The 26,134-nt window shown below is 37.0% G+C and overlaps 1 protein-coding gene across 2 annotated transcripts in view; it reads left to right on the forward strand.

Moving 5' to 3' along the window:
• ZNHIT6 (zinc finger HIT-type containing 6) overlaps window positions 1-26,134 on the forward strand; it is a 105,270-nt gene that overhangs the window by 37,378 nt on the left and 41,758 nt on the right. The window contains exons 9-10 of one of the 2 annotated variants that reach the window (XM_049618476.1): window positions 16,000-16,124; window positions 19,919-22,224. In XM_049618476.1, coding sequence (XP_049474433.1) covers window positions 16,000-16,124; window positions 19,919-19,959 — 166 coding nt within the window. In that variant the 3' untranslated portion in view covers window positions 19,960-22,224. Of the gene's footprint in view, window positions 1-15,999; window positions 16,125-19,918; window positions 22,225-26,134 lie in introns of those variants that run through there. The other variant, XM_049618477.1, reaches the window with a different exon arrangement.

Consider the following 26,134-nt stretch of genomic DNA (forward strand, 5'->3'; position numbering starts at 1 on the left):
TGGAAAGTTTGTGGGTTTTGCAGAGATAGCTATCTAGAGTTACAACATCCATGTTAACCAAAATCAGTATTTTTGAAATTGGTAATCAAACGCTTATGTAATTAGTGAGAAATACTAATGTAAAAGGTGCGTTCTTTCAGTTTTGCTTAGCAAAGTTTTAAAGTCAGTTTCATACAAATTCATGTTTAAACAAAACCATTTGCATTGTTCCCTTGGAATTTACCTCCAGTCAATCATTAAATATTTTTTCCTTCTTTTATCGTCTCTTACCTCATTCAGATTCAGTTCCTTTCTTAACATTTACCATATTTTACTTACTTAATTCATGTAAATGTTACTCCTATTTCATACCTTGGTGCATTCTTATTGAGTATACTATGGCTTCAGTCTCATAAGCCTGTTAAGAAAACACCTCTGAGGGTTTTTATGAAAAATGAAATCACTTTTTGGAGAGTTGTCTCATCTCATCTTCTCTAGGCTGTGGAACTAATATATACTCTCCCAACTCTCCTGACAACCTGGTGACGTGTCCAACATTCTAACACTTCTGCAGCACTCTGAGCATTTGCCACCTCCTTGTCATAGACTGCCAGTGTGGGGATAACATGTAAATGGCTCCAGAAGGATTGTAGAAGGGAGACAGTAGTAGTGCTATCCATCAAAATGATTGCCTCATCATTTTTTTTGTTGTACTTATCTGACCTTGAATAATTATAAATAGTAGCCATTGGCTACTATTTTAATGGCTACATGAATGGAATTGTTTGTTTTCTTAGTTAATAAGCATGCATCAACTTGACCATGGTCACCTTATTTACCTAATCTGTTAAGCAAATAATTAAATTTCTTTACCAGAGCTAAGGAAAACAACCCAAATCATTTTGGTACAACTGCTAAGAACAAAAGGTTTGGGGTTCTCTTTTTCTTTTGTTAGTTTATTAATGGTTTTTGTTCTGTTTCTTTGTTGTTTTCCTCCATTACCTGAAAGAGAAGGTTTGCTATATTTCCTTTTAAGTCAAGGCAAACTGGGGAGTGGCCAGTGAAGAAATGTGCCAGCTCACTAAGCCAGTCAAACTTGACTCTTGGGCATAGTATCTTCTTCCTCCAGAATTCAAGGAAGCCAAGATTGTATGTGTTAAAAGGTAGAATACTGAGCATTTTAAAGTTTATAATAAGGGCAGACTGCTTAGGCCTAGATAGCATTCATTTTTAACTTGAAAATGTGTAACTCTAAATGCTTGAAGAGGCAAGGAGGATGGAGATCTCCAGATGGAGATCTCAGCATATCCTAGTAGACCAGGGTCTTCCAGGAGAGTGGCAGAAATGCCTATAGCATGACATGATCCAGAGGGAAGCAGTTGGGGAAACCACTACATGCAGTTGTATTAGAAAGAAATCAGGATGCACAAGAGAACCAGAGCACGGGGAAATGCCAGTCAGATTGCTAAGGTTTATTTTAACAAAGAGGGTAAACCTGAACCCAAAAAAACATCAAAGAAGTACACTGAATTGAAGGTCAGATGACCTAATTCTAGACACTCAATTTCTTTGTGCTTCATTTTCAAGGTCCTTTATTTTCTCTTATTTTATACCTTCTTTAGGAACCCAAGGAGGACCAAAGTTGGGCCTTGGGTTAACCTTAGTCCCCAAAGGGACTATCATTCCTTTGATAGCTTAATAAAGTAAAAGTTGAGTGTTAACTTCAAGGAATACCTAGAATTAGCTATTTTGATATTAAACCTGAGCTTATCTGAATAACATGATAAGTATTTTTACTTTATCTTATCTATATAGAAAACTTACCATTCAGATTTCCCCATTTGAGTTGTTTATTTGAACTCAGTGATCTATAAAAGCATCAAAGGATGGGAAGGTTATGGATTTAAAAATTGCCACTTTAGGGGTGCCTAGGTGGCTCAGTTGGTTAGGCGTCCGACTTCAGCTCTGGTCATGATCTCACAGTTCGTGAGTTCAAGCCCCACGTCAGGCTCTGTGCTGACAGCCTGGAGCCTGCTTTGGATTCTGTGTCTCCCTTTCTCTCTGCCCCTCCCCCACTCATGCTCTTTCTGTCTCAAAAATAAACATTTTTTAAAAATTTATAAAAAATAAAATAAAAATTGCTACTTTATTTCACTTTGAAAAGTGATGGCATTATTTTATGGCAATCATAATCTCAAACTCCAGTGAAGGAGTTTTTATCCTAAGTTGGGAAAAGGTACACCATATATTTCTGATTAAGTCAGCTTCATGATATAGTTATCCTAATTTCTATAAAACTTCCCAGTTTTCAAGTATTTTCTAATCATGAGTAATGAAATTAGATGCTATGAGGATACATTTAGAAATAGATTTTCATTTGATTTTTTAAAAATTTACTTATTTATTTTGAGAGGGACAGAGACAGTGCAAGTGAGGGAGGGGCTGAGAGAGAGAGGGAGAGAGAATCCAAACCAGGCTCCACACTGAATGCAAAGCCTGACATGGGGCTCGAACTCACAAAACTGAGATTGTGACCTGAGCTAAAACCAAGAGTTGGATGCTTAACCAACTGAGCCACCCAGGCACCCCTCATTTGATTTTTTTTTATATTAAATATAATGTATTGTCAAATTGGTTTCCATACAACACCCAGTGTTCATCCCAACAGGCGCCCTCCTCAGTACCCATCACCCACTTTCCCCTCTCCCCCACTCCCCATCAACCCTCAGTTTGTCTCAGTATTTAAGAGTCTCTTATGGTTTGCCTCCCTCCCTCTCTGTAACTTTTTTTTTTCCCCTTCCCCTCCCCCATGATCTGTTACGTTTCTCAGGATCCACCTATGAGTGAAAACATATGGTTTCTGTCTTTCTCTGCCTGACTTATTTCACTTAGCATAATACCCTCCAGTTCTATCCACGTTGCTGCAAATGGCCAGATTTCCTTCTTTCTCATTGCCAAGTAGTATTCCATTGTATGTATAAACCACATCTTTATCCGTTCGTCAGTTGATGGACATTTAGTCATTTGATATTTTTAACTAAAGATATTTAGGGGTGCTTGGGTGGCTCAGTCGGTTGAGCATCCAACTCTTAATTTGGCTCAGGTTGTGATCTCAGGGGCATGGAATCAAGCCCCACATCAGGCTCAGCACTGAGCGTGAAGCCTGCTTCTCTCTTGGGGTGCCTGGGTGGCTCAGTTGATTAAGCGTCTGACTCTTGATATTGGCTCAGGTCCTGATCTCATGGTCATGAGATTGAGCCCTGCATTGGGCTCTGCACATGGAGCCTGCTTGGGATTCTCTCTCTCCCTCTCTTTCTGCCCCTTCCCTACTCATGCTCTCTCTCTCTCTCTTTCCCAAAATAAATAAACATTTACAAAAAGATTTCTCTTTCCCTCTGCCCTTCTCCCCTGCTCCCTCACTCTGTCTCAAATTAAAAAAAAAAAAAAAAATGTAGCCACAGTATTTTTCAGATAATGCAGTCATTGATATTCTGTACACTTAGATGTATAATTATACTTCTATCATTAAAGGAAAGTACATTCAGAGAACATCTAAGTAAGATTATTATAGGTTTTTAAATGTTAGACTTCTGATATAAGATAAGCATGCTAAAATAGGAGGATTTTATTATTTCCTAAAAAGTACTTACAAGGCAGAAGCATGTAGTTTCCTTGTGGCTGTTGATTTTAAATGTATCCTACGATTTACAGCATTCCAGTGACTCCAGAGTAAAGTCTTTTTAACCAAATACTTGATGTTGCCAGTTTCCACTGGTTGTGTTTTACATTCTTGGAGGGTTTATAACAGTTGTCTCATGATATATATACCTGATGAGCTAGAGCAGTCTTAAATGTTTCCCAGTTTTTAGCATTGCCATACATGACTTTTATTTTTAGATTTAGGGGATTATAGAATGCAAGTCTAACCCTAAGGAATTTGCTGCTGATGTATTTGAGAGTTTTCTTTCCAGAATACACAAGGTTTGGATTTGTGTTTTCTTATAAAAGCTAACATGGCTTCTTAAGTAAATTCATGTATTCATTCTCTTGCAAACACTTTGTGATACTCACTGTGGTCCAGGTATCATTCTAGACATTGGGGTGATGGCAGTAAGGAGAACCATTCCTGTCCCTGGGAGCTTACATTCCCAGTGGAAGAGAATTCATGTAAGATGCTTGTGTTATTAGCAAGGCCTCTTTTTCTCCTCTTAACCAGCCCAGAAAGTAAATGAGTGGTTTTGAAATAGAAAAGCCTATGTTGGTAATGCCAGGTACTTTCAGGGGCAGCCATTGTATTGCTGCTCACTTATGCTATTATGGACTGAAGAATTTTGAATACTCCGAAGTGTGATACTGTTCATTCAGTTGTAATTTTCCAAATCTATTTTTTGTATTTTACTTATTAATCCAACCATTTATTTTCCATAAAGAAGTTCAGCTATACTTTCTTTATGTTTACTTTGCTGCTTTGATGTTTATATAAGGTTCTAGTTTTGATAAAGGTGTGGCTTAAGCTGTTATGGGATAATTCTTTCCAAATTTACTCAGAAACCATTAATTAAGCACATTTAATCTTCTAGGCATATAAATACAACTTGAGGTTGATACAAGAATGAATTGGGTACAGTTCTACAGTAGTGGGGGAACACAAACACGAAGCAAAGGTGACTGACTGAGGTTCCTGGCATGGATCTGTTTCTGGAGGGATGGAGGTATAGGGCCTGGAGAGGCTTAGGGCACATTGAGTTTTAAGTAGAAGTGGCATTGTTTTTTGGAACATTATTTGCAAAAAGAATGGTCGTTTTATACTGTTCATTTGTTCTTAGTATCTATTCATAGTAAGATTATACATATTCCAGTAAGAAATAGTAATGCTATCCTTTCAGAATACATAATCTGTGGAGAAGTAGACCTGATTTTACTTTAAGACGTTCCAGACTAGACTGTAAACCAGAAGTCTCACCATTGCAAACACTTAAGTTTATTAGAACACTGCTTCTCAAACCTAGCCCAAATTAAGAGATGTTCCAAAATAACGTTTTTGTTTTTATCCAAAAACCTACATCAAAGTAGATATTCTGTAAAGTCGAAATAATGTTATAAATTTGGTACAAACCTGAAAGTGGGGATCAAGGCAGAAATGATATTGCATTGTTGTGAAGATTACTGTGAGATGTTAGCTGCTTAGCACAGCACCTGGCACATAGCCAGTCATTCTCAGTAAATACATATTATTCATGTATTAGCAGTTGCAGCATTCAGGTCAACATCTTTTAGAATTGACTCAATATAAGAGTTTTTATTATTGTTTTAATCCTAGAGATTACTTCCGTAGAAAAAGGAGGAAATCTGTTTAAAACAAAAAGTTCTATATAGCTAGCAGTTGACTATATGTTATACAGTACTTTTATTTTTAAAATAATGGCTTGTTTCAGCCATTTGGCATTTCTTATACTTGTGGGAAGTAGCCTAAGTTCAATATTAGCTATACTCCCAACAGGCCACTCACCATTAGCCACATGGGGGCAGATACGTAATCATGCTAGTTTATATTTCTTTTAACATAAATTGGATATTGAAAGAATATGAGGTTTGAGGAACTTGTGTACTTATGGTGTTATCAACTGTTATTTCTGTACAGTCACTCCCACATCTAGATACATTTTCAACCTTTCTCCCAAACTCCAAATCCTGGTTTATATCTATCTTCACCTACATATCTCATTAAATCTTAAACTGTTTAGACCTCCTCACACCACATCTGTTTTTTCTGTGTGTGTGTGTGTGTGTGTGTGTGTGTGTGTGTGTGTGTGAAATATGTATTAAATGGGTTGTGTTCCTGGCATCTGGTAAGCAGTCAGCAAATGTTGATACTTACTCTGTGTTACTGGCTCTGTCACTCTTGCAGTATATGAGACATAAGACCTTAGAGCCATCTTTTACTTCTTCCTTGCCACCCTGTGGCATTTAAAAACCTCCGTAATGAGTCTTCTCTATGTTCTCTCTTCTCCATTTTTCTGGGTTGACTGTATCCGTATCTGCAGCGGAGCCTATCCTTTCCCACCAACTAGATGTGATTTCCTTATCCTTTAAGCCTCAAAAAATATGTTGTGCTTCTCATAGTTTCCTGCAATCATGTTTTATTTTTTTCCCAATACAGTTTATCCTATTCAATGATACATTCTTTTGAAGACAATGACTATATTAGGCATCTTCCTGTTCACATTTCCTGCAGTGCTGAGTCAGTGACTTTCCTATAGTATGAATTCAGTGTAAATTTTCTTAATAAGTAGTGTGTTGATTCACTTAAATATATGTGTGCTTCTATTGGTAGATGTTGCTACCACTTTAATACCCAAAAGGAGGACTGAGACAACTTTTTCTGAAATGGCCAAAGAGTAAATGTTTTTGGCATGGTGGGCCATACTGTCACAATTGTCAACTCTGCTATTATAGCCCATAAACAGCTATAGATAATACATAAATCAATGGTATGGCTTGTGTTCCAGTAAGACTTTGTGCACAAAAAACAGACAGTGGACTGGATTTGACCTGCTGACCATAGTTTTCCAGTCTCTGCTCTAAAGGATTTTTATTGGTCATTTGTGACAATATCATTTAGTTAGCTGAGGGCTTCAATTCTCAATATGTAAAATGAGAGCAACAGAAAAAGAGATTATAATAACTCCCAGTGTAATTTAAAGTTCCTTCTGAGAAGCAGTACCTGCTCAGAAGACAGGCTTTTTGATAAATGAACTTGACCTAAAGTATCCTCGAGTCCCTTCCATGTGCCGGCACAGTATGATACACAGGCCTCTAAAAGACTAGCCCTCAAGGAGCTCACAGTCTAGGAGAGAAAGTAGATATGTGGTAAATGCTACAGATCTGCATTTAGTTCTATACTAAATGTACCAGGCATAACAGGTACCTGGAAAGGCCAGGGCATTTTACATAGACACTCCAGACTTGTCCTATTTTTATGGAAGCACACCCCAATTGCCATCACTCTGCTTCCAAAGATTGGCACATGAAGTCGAGACTTTAGATTTTAAACCCAAGCCAAACTAAAGTATTATTTAAGTTTTGACTTAATGAACATCACAGAAGATTGTTACTTTTCTTGGGGATACTACCCTATTGTACATGCACAGATTCTGTTGTTTCATAGTGTACTGGTTGTATTTAATAATTTTTGGAACACCTTTTTCTTTCTTTCTTTTTTTCTTTCTTTCTTTCTTTCTTTCTTTCTTCCTTTTTTTTTTTGAAAAGCAACCAGCAAAAGTATGAGTTCTTTTTCTTGGATGATTTTATTTCCAGGCTGAGAGGATGTTTTTTAAATAAAAACTAAGATTACTTTCTTTGGATCTGTAACATGAAATGTTTTAAAAATCATTTACAGTGAAGTTAAAGAGGTAGGATACTTTTTTGTGTGTCACTTTAGAGAAATTGGTTTTGCCTGTGGGAAGGCCTCAAATGAGACCCACCTGACCTCTTTTACTAACACGCAGTTCCCAGAAAGCAAAGACCTTTTCTACCTGAGAGCAGACCTGATGTCCAGTTCATGTAACTCACTCAGATTCTGACTTCTTAGATTCTCAACTCTGTCTGCAGGATACCACCTCTCAGCCTTAGTTGATTCTAAGAGCCTGGTCTCTTGCCCAAATCTCCTCATAGCCCTGCCACATCCCTCCTTGCTTTCCACCTGGCCCATATCCCTATTAGCCAGTATCCCTTCTTACCATAAACATTCCCCCAGCTGAGCATTTAACCTGTATTTCTTCTTTTCTCAGAACAGTGCTTCTCACATTTCAGTGTTCATCATAATCATTTGAGACAGTTGTTGGAAATATGAATTTCCAGCCTACCCTCATAGCCTCTGGTTTAGTCAGTCTCACATAGGACATAGGACCCAGAAACCGGCCTTTTTTTTTTTTTTTTTTTTTTTTTTTTTTTTTTTTTTTTTTTTTTTTACATCCTCTGCCTCTTAAGTTATGCCTGTGATCATACTTTGAGAAACACTGGCAAGGGTGTAAACTCCTTGAGGACGTTTTGGTTCCCATACAGTATCTAGCATATTTTCTGTATAATAAGCATTTGGTAAGTGTTTATTCAGTTGGATTATTGAAGCTGTATGAAGAAATAAGTAATTTGATTTTAAGTTGGATTTATTGAAATCAGATTCTGACATCTTTAAAGATATTAATCTTTCTCCTTTGCTTAATTGAACCAGAAGTAGAAAATTAAATTATCTTATTTCAGGCTTACAGAAAATAATTGGGAAATGTACTTTGAAGATACTCTACATAAGAAATTTATAGTATGTGGTTAAAAGCTGGGATTTTTAAAAATGTCCTGCTGTTAGAAAACTGAAGATCTTGGAAGTTAACATTATTTTGAGAATAATGGCACAGAATTAAATACATTATCAGAGAACATTAAAGGGATTCCAGCATGTCTGAGAACAGCATCAGCTGCTTTCAGATGTCCTGTGAAAATTGCAGGCTCCATTGCTGCCTTTTAGTTAGATCCCTTGCAAGTAACTGTGATGTTAGTAAATAACAGCAGCGGGCTCTCTAGATGGGATCACTTAAGTTTTTTCCTTTTCCTTTTCAAATTCGATTCTATTAATGAGTACTGCAGAGACAAGTGGGGTAATTTACTTAATCTAAGAATCAGTAGTAAACAAATTTGCATGTAGTAGAAGACGCCGTCGTCCATGCTTGCCCATCACATTAAGAGATGCATTTCCAGTAAAATTTTACTTCAATTGTTGTATGTTTGTGTTTTGACCAATTTTATACTAATTGTCAAAAATTACTCCATCCAGAAGAAATTGTAACATTTAAAGCATTAAAGTCACAGGTAATAAAATTAAATTTTTAGCTTACATACACATTTTTGATACAGAAAAGTATGAATGGGTAATCAATAAAAGATTTTTAAACACAAATGTATTATTCAGGATAAAATTCTTTGGAGAACTGGAGTGGAAATACAAGTTCAAGGAGAAGAAACCATATAAGATCTGACTGTTGAGGAAGAACTTGTTCCTTTATCTTTTAAATGGATGATACTGATGTCACATTGCTATGATATTTCGATTCGAGTGAATTTACTTAGGAGTGATGTAACATTTTCATTTTAAATCATCAGTTTTTCCACCACACGATAAATTCTGTTCTTTTATTTAAACTTGTGAATAAAGATTTTAAATGAAATTTTAGATGTCTATTTAAAAATATAAAAAAGTATCCTTGTTTTCCAAAACTATTTTAGGTCATAATATAAGCAAAAAAGTGTGAAGATCCTGAATAAGTTTTCCCAAACACAAAAAAATGTTTGCTGCAAGGGTGAGTTAAAATCAAGGTTAAATCTAGAGGCAAAAAGACATCTTTAGGAAGCATAGTATTACTAACAACCTCTTAATGAGTGCCTCCTACTGTTTTTTAGTGCTTTGGTAAGCATTTTGTATACATTATATGTATACATTATGTTATTCATGCATTATAGATTTTACACATATTATAATTTTACAGAGAGTGCTCCCTGCAGCTTTGTAACCACCAAATGGTGATACCTAAATCCAAACCTAGGCCTGCTTATCTCCAGTGCATTGGTATGTTCTCTGCAATATAGCACATGCCATAAATGGACATAATCCATGTTCTTAGATTATGTAAAACCACCCCAGTTCTTTGTTATACCTTTCTGGGATTGTTGATTATTTTTCATAGAGTCATGATCAAGATGAGTATGTGCTCAAAATGGTATTAACCTTTGGTCACAGTTTGGATATAGACTCAAGAACAAAGAAAGCAAGAGATCATTTGAAGACTAGAAAGTGTTAGAATCAACCTGAAGAATGTCCATACATAATAAAGGAAATACATAGAGCACTAAATATTTTTAGCAGAGAAGATATGTCCAGTGGGCTTTGTGTGGCATTCTGCTTGAAGCAGTTTTATGGTAAGAACTGTAGTTAGCTGTAGGAAAGCTGATGCTTACCTAGTTGCCACAGCTGGGTTAGTGTTTACAGGACAGATGCAAGCACAGCTATCCAAGTTTCAGTAGCTCTGACCCTGAGAATTTTAATTTGAGAGGTTGTACTGAAGAGTATATCCAAAGTGATATGATGGTCAGTTCTTAGCAGATTGTAAGTCTGCAGTTTCATAGTGATGATCTCATTTCAAATATATACTGTATTGATTGTTGAAGAATTATGGGAATTATGTGAAACATAAAATGAGAATTTTCTCTAAAAGCTTTGGAAGTATATTTTAATTCTCAGTGTTAATCTAAATTTATACATTCTAGTTATATGGTAATTGGTAACCAACTTTATATACTCTTCGGAGGGAATAACTTGATTAGTTGAAATTTCTAGGTGATTTCAGATATTTCATATTAGCCAAAGAGCTTCAGCCTCCCCTCTAACCAAACCTCTCTCTCCTTTTTTAAAATTTTTAAAAATTTATTTTATTTTGAGAGAGAGAGAGTGAAAGCAAGCCAAGGAGAGGGGCAGCGGGAGAGAGGAATCTTAAGCAAGCTATATGTTCCGTGCAGAGCCCAATGCAGGGCTTGATCCCATGACCCTGGGATCATGACCTAAGCCAAAATCAAGAGTTGGACGCTCAACTGACTGAGCCACCCAGGTGCCTAATTTTTTTTATAAGTACCAAAACTATGAATTCTATATATATTCCCATATCTATTCTCCACTCAGTCCTGTGGACACCCAGCTTATTCCTGACTCTACCTTGTACATTACTTTCTTCCTGGGAAGCCTTCATCCTTCACCTCGAGTGAATACCTAATAGTTCACCACTATTTTCCCAGTGCCTTGAACAGTATCTGGTATATGGCAGACCCTCAGTAAATAGGTATTGAGTGACAAATAAATGAACAAGCAAACAGTAGAGTGAAGGAACTCAAGATCTGCTTTATGCATTTCCGTATGTGACCCTCTGCAAGATACTTAATTTCTCAGGGCTTCATTGCCCTTAGCTGAAAGACCAAAGGAAAGGAAAAAAAAAACAAAAACAAACAAAAACTGGAGTAAGTTCTTGCCAACTCTAAAGTAATATAATTCTGTGGTATAGTTAATTCATGAACTATTTAACCTTTAAGCAAAAGTTTCTCTGAAGAAGCTGGTCATCATATTTTGCAAAGTGTTACTTCCTAATAAAAATTGAAGATTAAGAGTCTGTACTACTCATACTCTTACATTCAACTTAGTACCAGATGAAATATGTCTTGTTAACAAGAGTAAGGCTAATTAAAATTCCCTGTGTTAATTAGGAAAAAAATCCCTGAAGGAGGAGGGATTTTAAGAACCAGATAAAAACGGGTAGCTAGGGTTAGCAAATGAAGTGCCTAGATATCAAAGGCACTGTGCAGCCTGTAAGAGCATCTTCAGGTGGATAAGGAACAAAGAATGTTTTTTTGAGTGTCTGCTTAGCTTTAGATTTCTATCATGACACTTGTCCCAATGAAATGTGATAATTGTTTCTTTGGTGCCCTCAACAAACTGGGTTTTATTTCTATGACCTTTTGTTATCTAGCAGACTACCTGTATGTGGTAAACAATAAATATTTGAGGAATTAATTGATGAATAAGTGCTTACAGCGTTTCCACATGTATTACTAATTGTAATAGTATGTATCCTATCTACAAGATAGTAAGCTTAATAAGCTCTGAGAAATTGACCTACATAAAGAAACCAGTTTATACTTACAAAGCCTGAATTTGGACTTGGGTCTGTTTGTCTCTACAAGTTCATACTTCTCCTACTAACTAGTCTTGTCATAGATCATGAACATAATTCCTAAGCGTGTCATATCCCTGCTAGAGGTGCTATATAAAATCTTTGTGGAGTATAAAAAGTTATTACTGATACTAGTTTGGGCAAGTTCCACTTTAGAAACATTTTCAGCTGTTAAATTCACTTACTTAATCTTTACAAGCTAGATAACTTTTCCATCATACTGATGAAGAAAGCTGAGCATCCTTAAGGAGTCACAGATCTTAAGGACCTTAAGAGCCTTAAGGATCTTAGGATTGGAGCCCAAGCCTCTGGATTTAAAAGTAATTGAGCTTCCAGTAAGGATCAGAAAAGACTGAACAAATAGCATCTAGAACAAGTAAGAGCCTTGTAAGACCCTCCTTAAGTTTTAAAATGTGTAATTGGTCACTTTATTTTACCACCCCATAGCTGTCATACCATGGATAGACTAGAGTCATTTACCACTGCAGTTCTGAACTATTGAGCTTTCTGAATGAGGAGGCATATGTCTACACTTGCAGAATTATAAAGCTGGAGTCATCTTGGTGATCACCTCATCCGGTGACTTTATTTTTTAGTGGAAAAAGGTCTGTCACTTAGGGACTACTAGGAGATTGTTAAATTTGGAGAGTATTCATGCTTAGTTTCAGTATTTTGTAGGAGGAAAAGGGGAGATGATGTAAGGTGTGTCAGTGATCAGATGGGAAATAAAATGGCTTAGAACTTTTTTAAAATTCTGTCTCCTTTTGAGTTATGAGAAATTGTTTTTTAATCCTAATTTGTAGATAAAGTGGAGGAAGAAGTTTGAGAACTTGGCCAGTTTCTTTGAAAGTTAGTAACAGAGCCAAGATTAAAAGCATACCCTTGAATATCAAGACAACTTTTATTTATATAATGCCAATCACTGTAACACCTGTTTAGCCTACTGAGCCATGCTGGCCTTATAGTGCCCCTGTGAAGCTGCCTGTACAGGGTCAGCTACCAGGCCTGTGAGGGTAAGCAAGTGAAATAACAAGAGGAAATGTCTCAGAGAGTCCCTAAGGGTAAGAAAAAAAAAAAGACAAATGTTGGTGTCTTAATCCTTCCAAACCTAAGTAGTTTGTCTTATGGTAGCAGAGCCGTTCTACTAATGGGAACTCCAGAGTTTGAGAAGATTTCAAAACGATAAAGCTGTCCCTTAGGATTCAATAGCTTAATGGCTTGCAAAAGAGCTAAAGACTGAATGTTATAGGCAGTGCCAAGCTGGACTCTACACCTTGCCTAAAGATAATAGAAATAGAAACATTCAAAGTACTTTTAGCCTCCTGGAAGTAAATGCGATCTAAAACAATGGTTTGAAAGTTGTAAGGCTATGTTTAAAATGTAAAATGCATTAGAAGGGAAATTGGCGTTTCTGTGCTTACAGAATAAGTGCCATTCTTTGTTACTCAGAAAAAACTGCTCTGAACTTTAGTTTCCATCAGAATGTGTTTTATTTTGAGTAAATATAAATATAAAGTTTTGTTTATGGCTTAAGTAAGTGAGCTAACAGTTTTCAAGTGTGGAAACTGGGGGGTCAAAGAAGTAAAGTAACTTGTCCAGAATCACAGAGCAGTAAGTGATGGTGCCAGGACTGGAACTCAAGTGTTAGACCCAAACCCAAACAGCCACTAAAAGTTGCTGTTACGTTTCATGCAGATCACAAAATGTTACCCCATATGTGTTTGATAGCTTTTCTTTATAAACAGTTCACATAATTTACTTTTTAATCACGGGCAAATAGTAGACTGAGAGTAACCACCAGTAGTAGAAAAATCACAGAAGTTCAGAATTTCAGCTAAAAAGATTATCTAGTGAAGTCCAACCTCTTTAACAGACTGGAAAGCTGAGGCCTCAAAGCTTACTGACACTCAATAGCAATATTGCTGTGATTAGAAGTTTGCAACATTTTAGGGTAAACACTAAGGAAAATTTGGTAATTCTAATCAGAACCATCAACATACCAGATTTTCACTGTATTTGAATAAAATATTTTAAAAATAATTATAAGTTCTTAGAAATCTTTGTGCATGCTAAGTGCTTTGTAAAAGAAAGTAAAGTGCCTATTCCACACATAAAAGGGGGACCAAAATTTTTTTTAACTAAACAAGTAATCATTGTAGTTTTAAGATTGAAGTAGTGTATAACTTATTACAAGGTGATTTTTAAGTATCTCTAGGTGTTCCTGTGCTGGGAATGTGTTTTATACTGTGTCAGCAAGATTATTAGGCTGTAGCTACCATGTGGCTTTTGAAGAATTTTTTTTTTTTTTAATCTTTGGAAATCTAGAAAAACCTAATGGGATTACACAAATTACCTAAAACGTTAAGTATACAATGAAAATTATTTCTCAAAAACTGAAATAAGTAGAAAACATTCCCGTATTTGTGAAATGTCTCTTAATAGAAGTCTTAGGATTCAGTTTAAAATACACAGAAGATAAGTCACTGCAAGCGTTTGTAGGCTACTACTTGAAAGTTTCCTATTTGAACATTCAAGTCATATTTTCTCCTTAGAAAATTTTGGTTATATCCATTTTATATTTTACTTTAAAAGTTAATCTTACACTTTGATATCTAATTCAATCTCATTTTTCTCTTATATATAATTACTGCTAACTTTTAAAAGAACACTGCTTATTTCAAAGGGAAATAATGTTTAAAAGATGTGAAGCATTTAATCCTTGAATGCTGGAACCACTTTTAAAGTATCATAAGCACATCTGTGTTACATTACACAGGGAAAAGAATGTGTGCGTTCCGTGGCCTATGGGCACTAGGGTGGCTGGTTTAGGAAAACTGAGTAAGTTGGGGTTTTTTTTTCAACATAAAAAATTTTCTGTAATTCTAAAACAAAGAATTGAATTCCAGGGGTGGGGCATGTGGTCATGCAAACATAAGTAATGTTTTGGTTTTACAGTTGTTCTGTCACTTGTCACCTTCTTCTGAAAAAGAAATCAGAGCATTTTGATAATAAGCCCTTCCATTTTCCCTTATTTGAAAACTATTCCATGGGACAGACTTGCAGAGGAATCATGCACTGCATGTCTCTCTTAGCTGCGAGTTATGGTGCAAATAATTTATTACTAACTAGGAAATACCAAAGTTTGTGAATGATTTACTCTTCACAGATTCAAATGTATTCCAGGGATCACTTCATTCTTGATCACTTGTACTCCATCCAATGTGTTTTCTTGAGTGGGACAGAAAAGGATGGACTTACAGCTGTCAGGCTGGGTATCACCTAGGATGTGTGTTTTGCATGTGAATATCATCTGGCATTGGTGGAGATGAAAGAAAAAAGGTTGGAGAACTTCTGCGTTGTACACTGGTGGACATGTTCTCAACTTTTTCCTCTTTAACATGACAGTATTCACATGCCAACACATTCCCATAGGCAACTCCTAGTGAGCTAGCTGAAATTCTACCGCTTCCCCTGCTACCCAAGAAAGCCAGCAAGGGGGAGAATGTTAGGGGAATGCATCTTTGATCAACTAAAAACAGTTTTTTTATAATGGCGTGAGAGTTGCACACCATAAATAATACTAGCATCTAATTAATTACCTGTGGCACATTTGACAGCTATGTCATGTTACCATGACTGATAAACTCCATATTTCTTAAATTTTGTGCTTTAGGCTCATCCAGAAACTTAAACTTGGTTTTTTGTTTTGTTGTTGTTTTTAATTTGAAGATAAAGGAAGGCCAAATTTAATTGTATGGTAATGTAAATTTCTGGAAACGATTTATAATTAGAATGAGCTTGTTACAAAAGTATTTGTAGTCAGTTATTTTAACACCACATATTACTGAAAATTATCATGGGATAGGTTTTTTGTTGTTTTTCCTTTAAAGGTCAAACTAAAGATATTTGAGGAATTTGAATTTTTAGCTAGTCATTCTTTTATCCAAGAAGAATTCATGACACATTAAACATAGATATTACATAAAAGTTAGTTTTACTCTTTGTGATATGAAAATGACTTGTTCTAAAGCTTTCCTAATGTCATACTTGATATACTCTTGATTTTATTTTAGAACCTGTATAGTAATAGCTCTTTTACCTGGTTTTCTTAGAGATGTTATAAGGAAATAACTATTAAATTAATGTCATTAACATTTAAAAATTTTCTAATGGAAGGGACTCTATTTTATTTATGAGTAACTTTGAATATTAAGGGTGTTTTTTATTTTTGTTTTTGTTTTTGTTTTTTTGTAAGATATTACGAACTGGATCCTTATAAAAGTCTCCGTGACAATTTGAGGAACAAAGTGATCATTGAGTATCCAACATTACATGTGGTATTAAAAGAATCCAGTAATGACATGGAAGTTCTTCACCAAGGTAAGTGTGCATCTGTTTGTCCCTGTAACACTTAGAGTAACTCTAGGGAACCTGAGCCCTTACGTGACTGTCTTTATTTCTTCGTGTATGTGTTTTCCCACTGTATTTACACACTTAACTGAATTTGCTCTATAGCTACGGTTAATTCTGTAAAGAACCAAATGAATGAGCTGCTGATTCTCTCATGTTTGAGAGCACATAAGCTTGTCATAATCAATTTAAGATGAATATGTTTGAATGGCTGTAAAAGGACATTCTTTGCCTTCTTGGAGTTCTGTGTGTTTTTGTCTTTTTTTTGAGCTAATAGTCTAACAGTCTGTCCAATAACAAATAAATTTATTCTCTAGTAAAAACTCTCTCTTTAGGGATTCCTAAAATGAGGGATTGTAAAACATTTTTAGTATCCTACATTATAGAAAGGGATATATTTGAAAGAACATCATGTTAAAATTTGGACTCTGTTTAAATAAGCTAGTGCTGTTGCCTTGACCTTTATCTCCTTTTTTAAGACCCCTGGTTTTATTTTCTTTGATTTTGTTTCTTTGTCATTTTCATGATTCTTTAAAAGTAGATACTGATCTTCTTTGGTGGGTAGTGGAGTTGGGAGGAAGTATGAAAACTGGAAATAGTATATGTAAAAATTTAGTACATAAAATGACTTACCCATGTTTGCAACTGCTGATTAAAGTAAGCTGTTTGTGTTGCCGAATACACCTCCAGAAAAAGGATGACTAAAATTCAGAAATTACTTTTAAAAAGGGAGAGAGGTTACTCAGCTTAAACCATTAGATACCACTTTCAGCTAAGAATTACAGTTACAGGACAAGTTTCATTGTAACAGTCTCCAGAGGACCATTGGGTTGAAATCTATTTTTTAAATAAAATTATTTGAAATATATGGTTTAGATTTATTGTTCTGCCAGCATCATAGGCTGTACTAGGCAGTAACCTTTGTTTTAAGGTGTTCTCTTACATGTGTATAATAGGTTTTTTTTCTTGGCAAAAGATGAATAGGAGAGTTTTTATTTTTCGAAGTGGGCAAAACTTTGTCAGCATCACAATTTGACTTAGATTTTTAGCTAGCAAACATGAAGTTTCTGATAATCACTTACGGGCCTCTAAATCCTTAGGTTAACTCTTGGCTTTCTGTCTTTCACAATTTGAATGAAAATATCCAATTTTATTTTCTCAAATTAAATTAGAAGTATGTTGTAAATGGCCAGTTTCGCTTTTTTTTAAAGCTGTGTAAAATCTTACTTTTTCCTTAATATAATTCACATAGCTCTCTAAATGCTGGTTTCAGGGAAAGATGTTTGGTAATGTGGGTTACTAGCCAGGGCAAACATGTCTGTGTAAATAAACATAGCACACACAGCCCCTCTTTCACCTTGTTTAGGAATGCACACTGAGGAAGCCTTCCTGTAATGAAGCAAAAAGAAAAGGCTACTTTTGTAGTATATTTGGAACCTGATTAAGTAAAATTTGCTATTTTGGGGGAGGGGGGTATGTGATATTTGACTTATTTACAGGAAAAAAAGTGGTGCTTTCAGGATAGAGGATCATTTAGAGCTGCTGTAGCAAAAAACTTAGTCTGACAGGATTTGAAGGACCATACCACTGTTGTCACATCAGAAATACACACACTTTAAAAATAATGCCAGGTCTTTCGTACGTACATTTCTTTGTGTGAGCACTTAACGTATCTGATTCTTTGTACATTCTCAATAGCTTTGGATGTTCGGCAGGGTGGTCCCTTAATGCTGGAGGAGGGTTATATAAGAACAGGGCATTTTCTTTGGAGAGCCTTGAAATTCTTTCTCTCTCCGGAGGAAAAAATGTTGGATTTTGATCTTGAGTTCAGAGCACAAGGTGTCTCTCTTCTAGTTTGGGAAAAATGTGTTTCTGGGCTGGGATTCAGTGGTTTTCACACTTGATCATTGTTATAATGTTTGTTACGGTTGTAGATTGCCATAATTTTTTTTTCAAAAGTCTGCCAGTATTGATGGGCAAGAGGCAAGTTTTGTTTGTTTGCTTTCTGCTTTTTAAGGAATGTAAAAGGTTGACTGTAAAAGGTTGAGCAGTTAAGGTAGCCCAGTAGATTGGAAATGTGGTGTGCTTGTTCACCCATCTTTATCAGTCCAGCGGGAAGTGCTCAGAATGGTGTTACTTACTTCACAGATCCCTATTTGCCAATGTAAGTTAGTAGATTTAAATGACTTAATAAGAACATGCTGCATTTCAGTCTTAGGAAAAAAGAATGGAGTGCTATTAAAAGAAGAAAACAGGCAACTTCAAGAAAGCAAAGAAAGAGTTTTCCCCGAATTGCAATGCCAAATACTACAAAGCTCCATTAATTTAAAAATATCAGCAAAACATATTTCTCTGTTGTTCTAAGATAACTCAAAATTAGAAAACGTCTCTGCCTTTAGGAAGGAATCCAAACCAAGATTGATGACTTGAATTAGTGAAAATACATAGCACAGCAGCTACTCATGCATCAGTCCCTTGTTGGGCCAATAAATCCTTTCATCCATTCTCCTCCCCTCATTCCTCCTAACCCCACCCACCCACCCCCACTTTTTCTTCTTCTCTTTCACTGTGTGTATGATACAGTGGGGTAAGGAGATGAGAATGGATCTCAGGCCCACGAACAGACATGTAAACTTTACAGGGCAAGAGTTGCTATAATAAAATTTGTATAAATTGCAAAGAAAGCCAGAGAAGAAACAACTGACTTGTATTATCATGGAGACACTTGAAAGGACTCTGCTGGAGTTTGTAAATTTCCACAAGCATCAGGACCACATCTTGGATGGAACCTGTCTCAATGCTTTATTTATAAAAAGGATTCAGGAGACATCATCTTGGTTGCTGGGACAATCTGAAATCTAGGTAACATCAGCAAACCCCAAGGAACTCGGCAATTGAATATGAGGCAAGATCTAGGTTTATGATTCCAGCGTCACCTCCTATTAAGCTGGGGGCCCTTGAGCATTCACTTTACCTCTGAGCTTTATTTCCCTTATCTTTTTAATAGAAATAAATGGCTGTAAGCCTGAAGCAAAATAATCAGTATTTTAACCTTAACTTTCATAGTGTTTTAATATAGGATTTCCATTTAGCTTCACTGATAGAGCTGTTATTCTGGTTCCCATTTTGCAGATTGCAAAACAAAAAGAGTGACCTGCATTCATACTGATTCAGCAGACAGGCTATGCTGGGAGGTAAACATAAGGGGGAAAGATCTAGTTTCTGTCCATAAGGAACCTCAGTTTAGTAAGTGAATCATAGTCTTGCTGTAGTAAGGACAGCTCCTTTAAAGGAACTCCATTTCTGCTGTATGCTATCTTTCCTGTGAAAGGAAGGAGAAGGCGATTAGCTAGTCTTCTCTCAGCCTGCATTCACTCAGCATATACTGACCTTCAATTTTAAGTTAAAAAAAAATTATGGAAAAATTTCTTCCAACCACACTTGGCCAGCCTATGTGATAATAGTGATCTTTTCAGTGGTACCAATATGGGATCATAACCACACTGTGAAGTGACCATTCCCAAGTCTTCCACAGAGTCAGGAAGCATGTTGCCTCACAAAATATAATTGCCACTCTCAGACATCGACTCTTTATTGTGGCCAGAACTGTATATCCCGGCTGCCTGGAACATGACATGGTTTGTCTGTCCCCATGAGCAGTGCTGTTGGTATGCATCAGAAGGAAGGAGAGAAGAAGGAAAAACAGTACAAGCTAAACAGAATCAGTATAAACACTTGACTATATGTTTACTTATTTTTTTCAGTGAAAAGTGAATCTACCAAGAACATTGGCAATGAAAATTGAGCACTTCTTCTGGAGGAAGAAGGCGAAAATTCCCAGACAATTGCAGAGGACTGTGCATTGACTAGCTGTTGGATGACTGGGATATTATCAGCGGGTGGTTGAAATTTTTTGTTTCTCTGAAAGTAATTAAACAATCCAAACTAAACTAAAAATCTAAACATTTTTTTTTTGAGAAAGATGTAGCCTCTTAGATTGACTTGTAAGGCCCTTATTCCTAAGAACTCTTTTCTGCACCTGATCAGCATAGTGCTTATTTTAGTTAGGCCCAGGGTTTTAATATGCTTAATTCTGTAGGCTGAAAACTTTTTTGTTTGTTAATTTGATGCAAGACCGTACCCAAGGATCACCTGTGTCTGCCGCAAAATTGGCATCCTTGTTAACGGAACCTCACTAAACATAAAGACCGTGTGACACACCCTGTATCCACAGGAGAACTGATCCGTCAGTTGCCCATTTTTGTCTTTGGGATTCTTTGTAACTTAGTCTCTTGACATGACTGAGTGGATCTTTTACTTGGTTAGCATCCAGTGGAGTGTCACATGTACAGGATGAAAAAATACGTTAACTACTATTTCTTCTATTCAGTTCAGAAAATCAGTGGCTCCTCATCGTTTGAACCATCGGTGCTTACGAATTTGGGTGTCCTTGTTTGTACAGTGAGCTGTGTCTTATTATGAATTCTGTGCCTTTCATCCTGTTCCCATTTCACTCTCATTACCACACAGGGGTGTTATGATGAGCAGTTTTATGCTGTTTTGAAACATCTAGCAATAACTAAAGAAAAAAAAAAAAAAACACTTGGAACTCTTCAAAGTGTTCTTGGAATGTATATGTGCATTTATGTATATATATGGCTTAATTTATACCTTATGGCAGCTCTGTATACATTATGATCTCACATATTGAAATTAAAGTTTCCTAGTTTTATTGGAATTTATACAGTTATGAAATTGCAATATGGCTATAAAAGAGTAAAAGATGATTACATCTGTGTTGCATCTGTGTATTTAATGGTTAAGAAAACAATGATAAAATTGGACATTGGTGAATTCATTTGTAGTTTATAATTGGAAAAAGTTTTAGACCAAAAGGAAGCCAGAGACATTAATTAAAGAAGCTTGTGGAAAAAATAGAATAATGAGAGGATGAGCATAGGAGAACACAAATACGTGTAACTTGAGATCAAAACTGGAGAAGAGAATCCAAATACAGTGATGCCACAAGACCTTTAGCCATAAAAGTAATAGTGGAAATATGATTATTCCTAGAAAATAAGGCCTTGAAATTTGAGAAATAGGTATACTTCCTCAATCAACTTCAGGAATCTTCCTGTGCAGTGAAAGGTTTGTGTAGAATTATGTTTTTCACAGTATTTCTGGGGAGACAACTAAATGGGATTTCACAGGACTCCTATTTAATCTGTAAGTGAAATTTGTTTTCTCAAAAGAGGCAAGAAATAGGACGAACTGGGGGGCTCAGTCAGTTAAACATCTGACTCTTGGTTTTGGCTCAGGTCATGATCTCACAGTTCGTGGGATCGAGCCTCACGTGGGGCTCTGCGCTGATAGCATGGAGCCTGCTTGGGATTCTCTTACTCCTCTCTCTCTGTCCCTTCTCTTACACACACACACACACACACACACACACACACACACACTCTCTCTCTCTCTCTCTCTCTCTCTCTGTCTCTCTCAAAATAAATAAACATTTAAAATACTAAAAAAGAAGAAGAAGAAGAAACAGGATGAATTCAATCAAATGCATCACAGAATTGTTCCTGGGAAAAGTAGGATAAAGTACACAACAGGAATGTGTGATCTGAATATCAGGATGGAGAGCAATTTCCTGACAGTGAAATCTGTGATGACATAGTCTCATTTCCAAGAAAAGTATTGAGTTCCATCTCTTCTAGAATTTAAATTGAAAACTGGACAACCGAAGGATTTATCCCCTGTCCAGGGTACTTTTCCCCCCTGCCCAGGAAGAAATTGAAAGGGGGGAAAAAATCTACATGATGTAAGTCATGCTTGCCATTTCTATAGTCTAGAATTCTGTTAGATTTTTCAATTATAGACTGTTCCTTAGGAAAGAATTTAGTGTAGTTCCCGTAAATATAAATATCCATTCATTTGATTAATATACATATTTATTCCCACAGGATTTACAACAAACATGTGTTAGTGAATAATCACGGCAGCTGCTTAGAGGGGGTGAAGTTGGAATAATTCACTGAGAGCCCTAGAAGTTCATAGTATTAAGACTTAATTTCTTGGGGCGCCTGGGTGGCGCAGTCGGTTAAGCGTCCGACTTCAGCCAGGTCACGATCTCGCGGTCCGTGAGTTCGAGCCCCGCGTCAGGCTCTGGACTGATGACTCGGAGCCTGGAGCCTGTTTCCGATTCTGTGTCTCCCTCTCTCTCTGCCCCTCCCCCGTTCATGCTCTGTCTCTCTCTGTCCCAAAAATAAATAAAAAACGTTGAAAAAAAAAAAAAAAAGACTTAATTTCTTTTTTTAGAGGGCCTCTCCGTTTGGATTCTTGACAAATTCGGATGAATAAACAAACTCCCTGGCCCATGTTAAGTTCAACATCCTGCATTTTGTTCACAAATCACATTTTAAAAGTAGAAAAGCTTCACCTGGCCTTCTTTATTTTTTAAACAATGATTTCAAAGGCAAGGTAGGCCTTTCATAATTGCTAATTATTGTATATGGGATTAATAGCCATAAATTACAGTAAACAAAGCTTGCACCTGTTCATATTATAAATAGGAATTAAAGAAAGTTACTATGATAGATATTTAAGATTCCAAAGTGTAGTTGAGCCAATTTGTTTCCCTGTAGCAAGTAGTGCTATTCAGGTTTCACGGTGTATAATAAGATGTTAAAGGCGTAACTAATGCCAACAATTTCCTTTATACATTTGGTTTAATTTGGTTGACATATACAGTGTGTTCTACCTGATTTCATATTAGTCATTAAATTTTAAGTAAAGATACCCAGTCTGCTTTTATTTAATCATACACTACTGTATTAAAATTTATTTTCAAGTGGATCTTGTACACTTTGATTTTTTTAACCAGTCGTCTTTCAGTGGCAAGTAACAGAAACGCAAGCTAGTGTAAGCATGAACGACAACTTACTGGCTCATATACACAGAAGTCCCGGCATGACTTGGTCTAAACACCCTAAGAAGCCATCCTTCCATCTCCCATACATACTTAGCTCTGATTTGTTTTTTCCTGGGTTGGTTTTCTCTTTCAGGCAGACTTTCTCTTTGGGGAGGGAGGAGAGAATGGTAGATAGCACCCATGGGCAGTTTTGGCTTACATCATCATAACCAAAGCATGGCAGTGAGTTATGTAAAATTTGGGAAAGAACCTTGATTTTGCCCACATTGGGTTACATTCCGTCCCTTAGCTGATGAGGAGAGGAGTTACCCCAAAGGAAGGGGAAATTATCAGAAAAAGGAGAAAGGGAGCAGGAGAGGAAAGACAGTTCCTGAGAATCCGAAACTAACAGAGGTCCATTGTACCCTATTTGAGTTAAATAGCAAGAGGTTTCTGATTTGAAATAACATGAGTAAAATTCAAAACTAACCTGCAAACCCTCATTGGCTTTAACTAGAGGTTTTAATTCCTGCTTGATGCCATTGCTGCTTTCAGTTGCCATGTTAGGCGTTGAAAAAATACTTTCTGTTTGTGTTTGACGTTATGTTGCTGCTGGTTTGATCACATGCACATAGCACCGGTCCGTTGCCATCACGGATTTGGCAACTTCCAGTGTTGTCAACATTTGAGAAATTTTGATATTGAAATTAGAGTTGAACGGGAGGAAAATACTTCAAAAAATGAATACTACTTAAAAAAAAAATAGGCCCTTAGGGCACCTGGGTGGCTCAGTTAGTTAAGCATCCGACGGCTCAGGTCATGAACTCATGGTTCATGGGTTCAAGCCTTGTGTTGGACTCTGTGCTGACAGTTCGGAGCCTGGAGTCTGTTTTGGTTTCTGTGTCTCCCTCTCTGCCACTCCCCCACTCGTGTTCTGTCTCTCAAAAATGAATAAACATTAAAAAAAATTTAAAAATAGGCCCTAAAATAAACTTTTGGGGATCTTACTTCACTACAAAGTATTTTCTTTCAACTTTGGTCAGTGAAAGCTATCTAAAGTATGTGTGCATATGTTCTTTAAATGAACTATAATGTAAACATTTCCCATATTGGAGTGTGGTGGACTGCACTCATTTTGAACTTCATAACCAAATGTATCCTTTGGTCTTTGCACACAAATCTCTTGCCAGTTTTCTTGCTGAATCAAGTACCAGAATCCTTACCCTTTATGACTTGGCCCCAACCTCCTGATTTTATAGCCTTCTCTGTCTCTGTCTCTCTTCCTTCCTTCCTTCCTTCTTTCCATCCTTTCTCCCCTTTCTTTTTCGCCCTTTGCCTCGGTCACACAAAACAACATAGAAGATATCTGTATGGACATCCCAGGTTTCCCCCCCGCCCCGATGTGCCTGCCTTTTTGCTCATTGTCTCTACAAGAATGTATTCTACCTATTCTTTGAGATCTAGCTTAAGCAGTCATAGCTGTGATCCCCCGCATGTGGAAGTCCTTGTTATGATCACACTGTATGTGTCTCTTTATTGGCTGATGCTAATGCCATACTGGTTATTAAATGTTCGGGGTGGGGTTTTTTTTGTTTTGTTTTGGGGGGGGGTTGGTTTTTTTTGTTTGTTTTGTTTTGTTTTTTGAGAGAAAGAGCATGAATGGGTGAGGAGCAGACAGAGAAAATCTGAAGGTGGCTCCACACTGTCAGCACAGAGCCTGACACGGGGCTTGAACTCACGAACCATGAGATCATGACCTGAGCCACCCAATGCCTCAGTTATTAAATGTTTTTAATATCCTATTAGTAATAAGAGTAATAGCTAACATGTATCAATAGCTTACAAAATACCAAGCATTATTCCAAGCACTTAAAGTGCTTGGATCAGCATTTAAGATTTCTCCCAACAGTCCAGTGAAGTAGATGTGACAGTAAAGCCCTGCACTAAGTGGGGGCACAAAAAATTCTGTAACATGACATGGGTTTGCATTATTGCAGGCTGAAAGAAATGACAGGTGAGCTAGTATACCTAGCTGTCCAGGAATTCCTACTGTCTAACTTTTTTTTTTTTAATGTTTATTTATTTTTGAGAGAGACAGAGACAGAATGCGAGTGGGTTAGGGGCAGGGAAAGAGGGAGACACAGAATCGGAAGCAGGCTCCAGGCTCTGAGGTGTCAGCACAGAGCCCGATGCGGGGCTCGAACTCATGAACTGTGAGATGATGACCTGAGCCGAAGTCAGACACTCAACCGACTGAGCCACCCAGGCGCCCACTACTGTCTAACTGGAGTCCCAAGTCCATTCTGTAGTTTGGCACCATGTGGTGGCAGATGTCCACTCAGGCTAAAATGTCAATGAGACAGTTCTGAGTCAGTCCTGTATCTGACTTGTCCTTCTAGGATAACAGAATGAGTCCAAAAATCTAGGTAGTCAGTGCCTGTTTCATCAACCTTATGTGAGATTAACCTGCCCTCTGCTTCCCCACTTCTGAAACAGCCTGAATTTCTTCCCCAGCTTCACCTTCCCTCTCCTATTCTTCACCAAGAGTTAAGAATTTGAGCCCACATGGCCACTTTTGAACAGGGGCTAGGTGGAGAATGGAAGTGGTCTTGTTGATAGCATTGCTGATGGGATTTACTGTAAATCCATTTTACAGATGGAAAACCCAAGACTCAGAGGTTAAAGCTTATTCTTAGGTCAAATTGTTAAATGAGAAATGATAGAGCTTGGATATTTTCCTTCACTTGATTCCTCTCTGCACCTGGGATTATCTTTCTATTTAATTATTGCTGAAATTCTTCTAGTCTTAAAGGCCAAGTCTGTGGTTGATTATTGCATGAGAACATAAGCACAGTTTCTGTCATGAAGTAAGCCCTCAATAAAGACTGGGCATTGAGGGGCACCTGGGTGCTCAGTCAGTTAAGCTTGGGACTCTTCATTTCAGCTCAGGTCATGATCTCATAGTTTGTGAGTTCGAGCCCCAATTGGGCTCTGTGCAGACAGTGTGGAGGCTGCTTGAGATTCTCCCTCTCCCTCTCCCTCTCCCTCTCCCTCTCCCTCTCCCTCTCCC

This window comes from Panthera uncia (genome assembly GCF_023721935.1).
Source record: "Panthera uncia isolate 11264 chromosome C1 unlocalized genomic scaffold, Puncia_PCG_1.0 HiC_scaffold_4, whole genome shotgun sequence".
Lineage (NCBI taxonomy): Eukaryota > Metazoa > Chordata > Mammalia > Carnivora > Felidae > Panthera > Panthera uncia.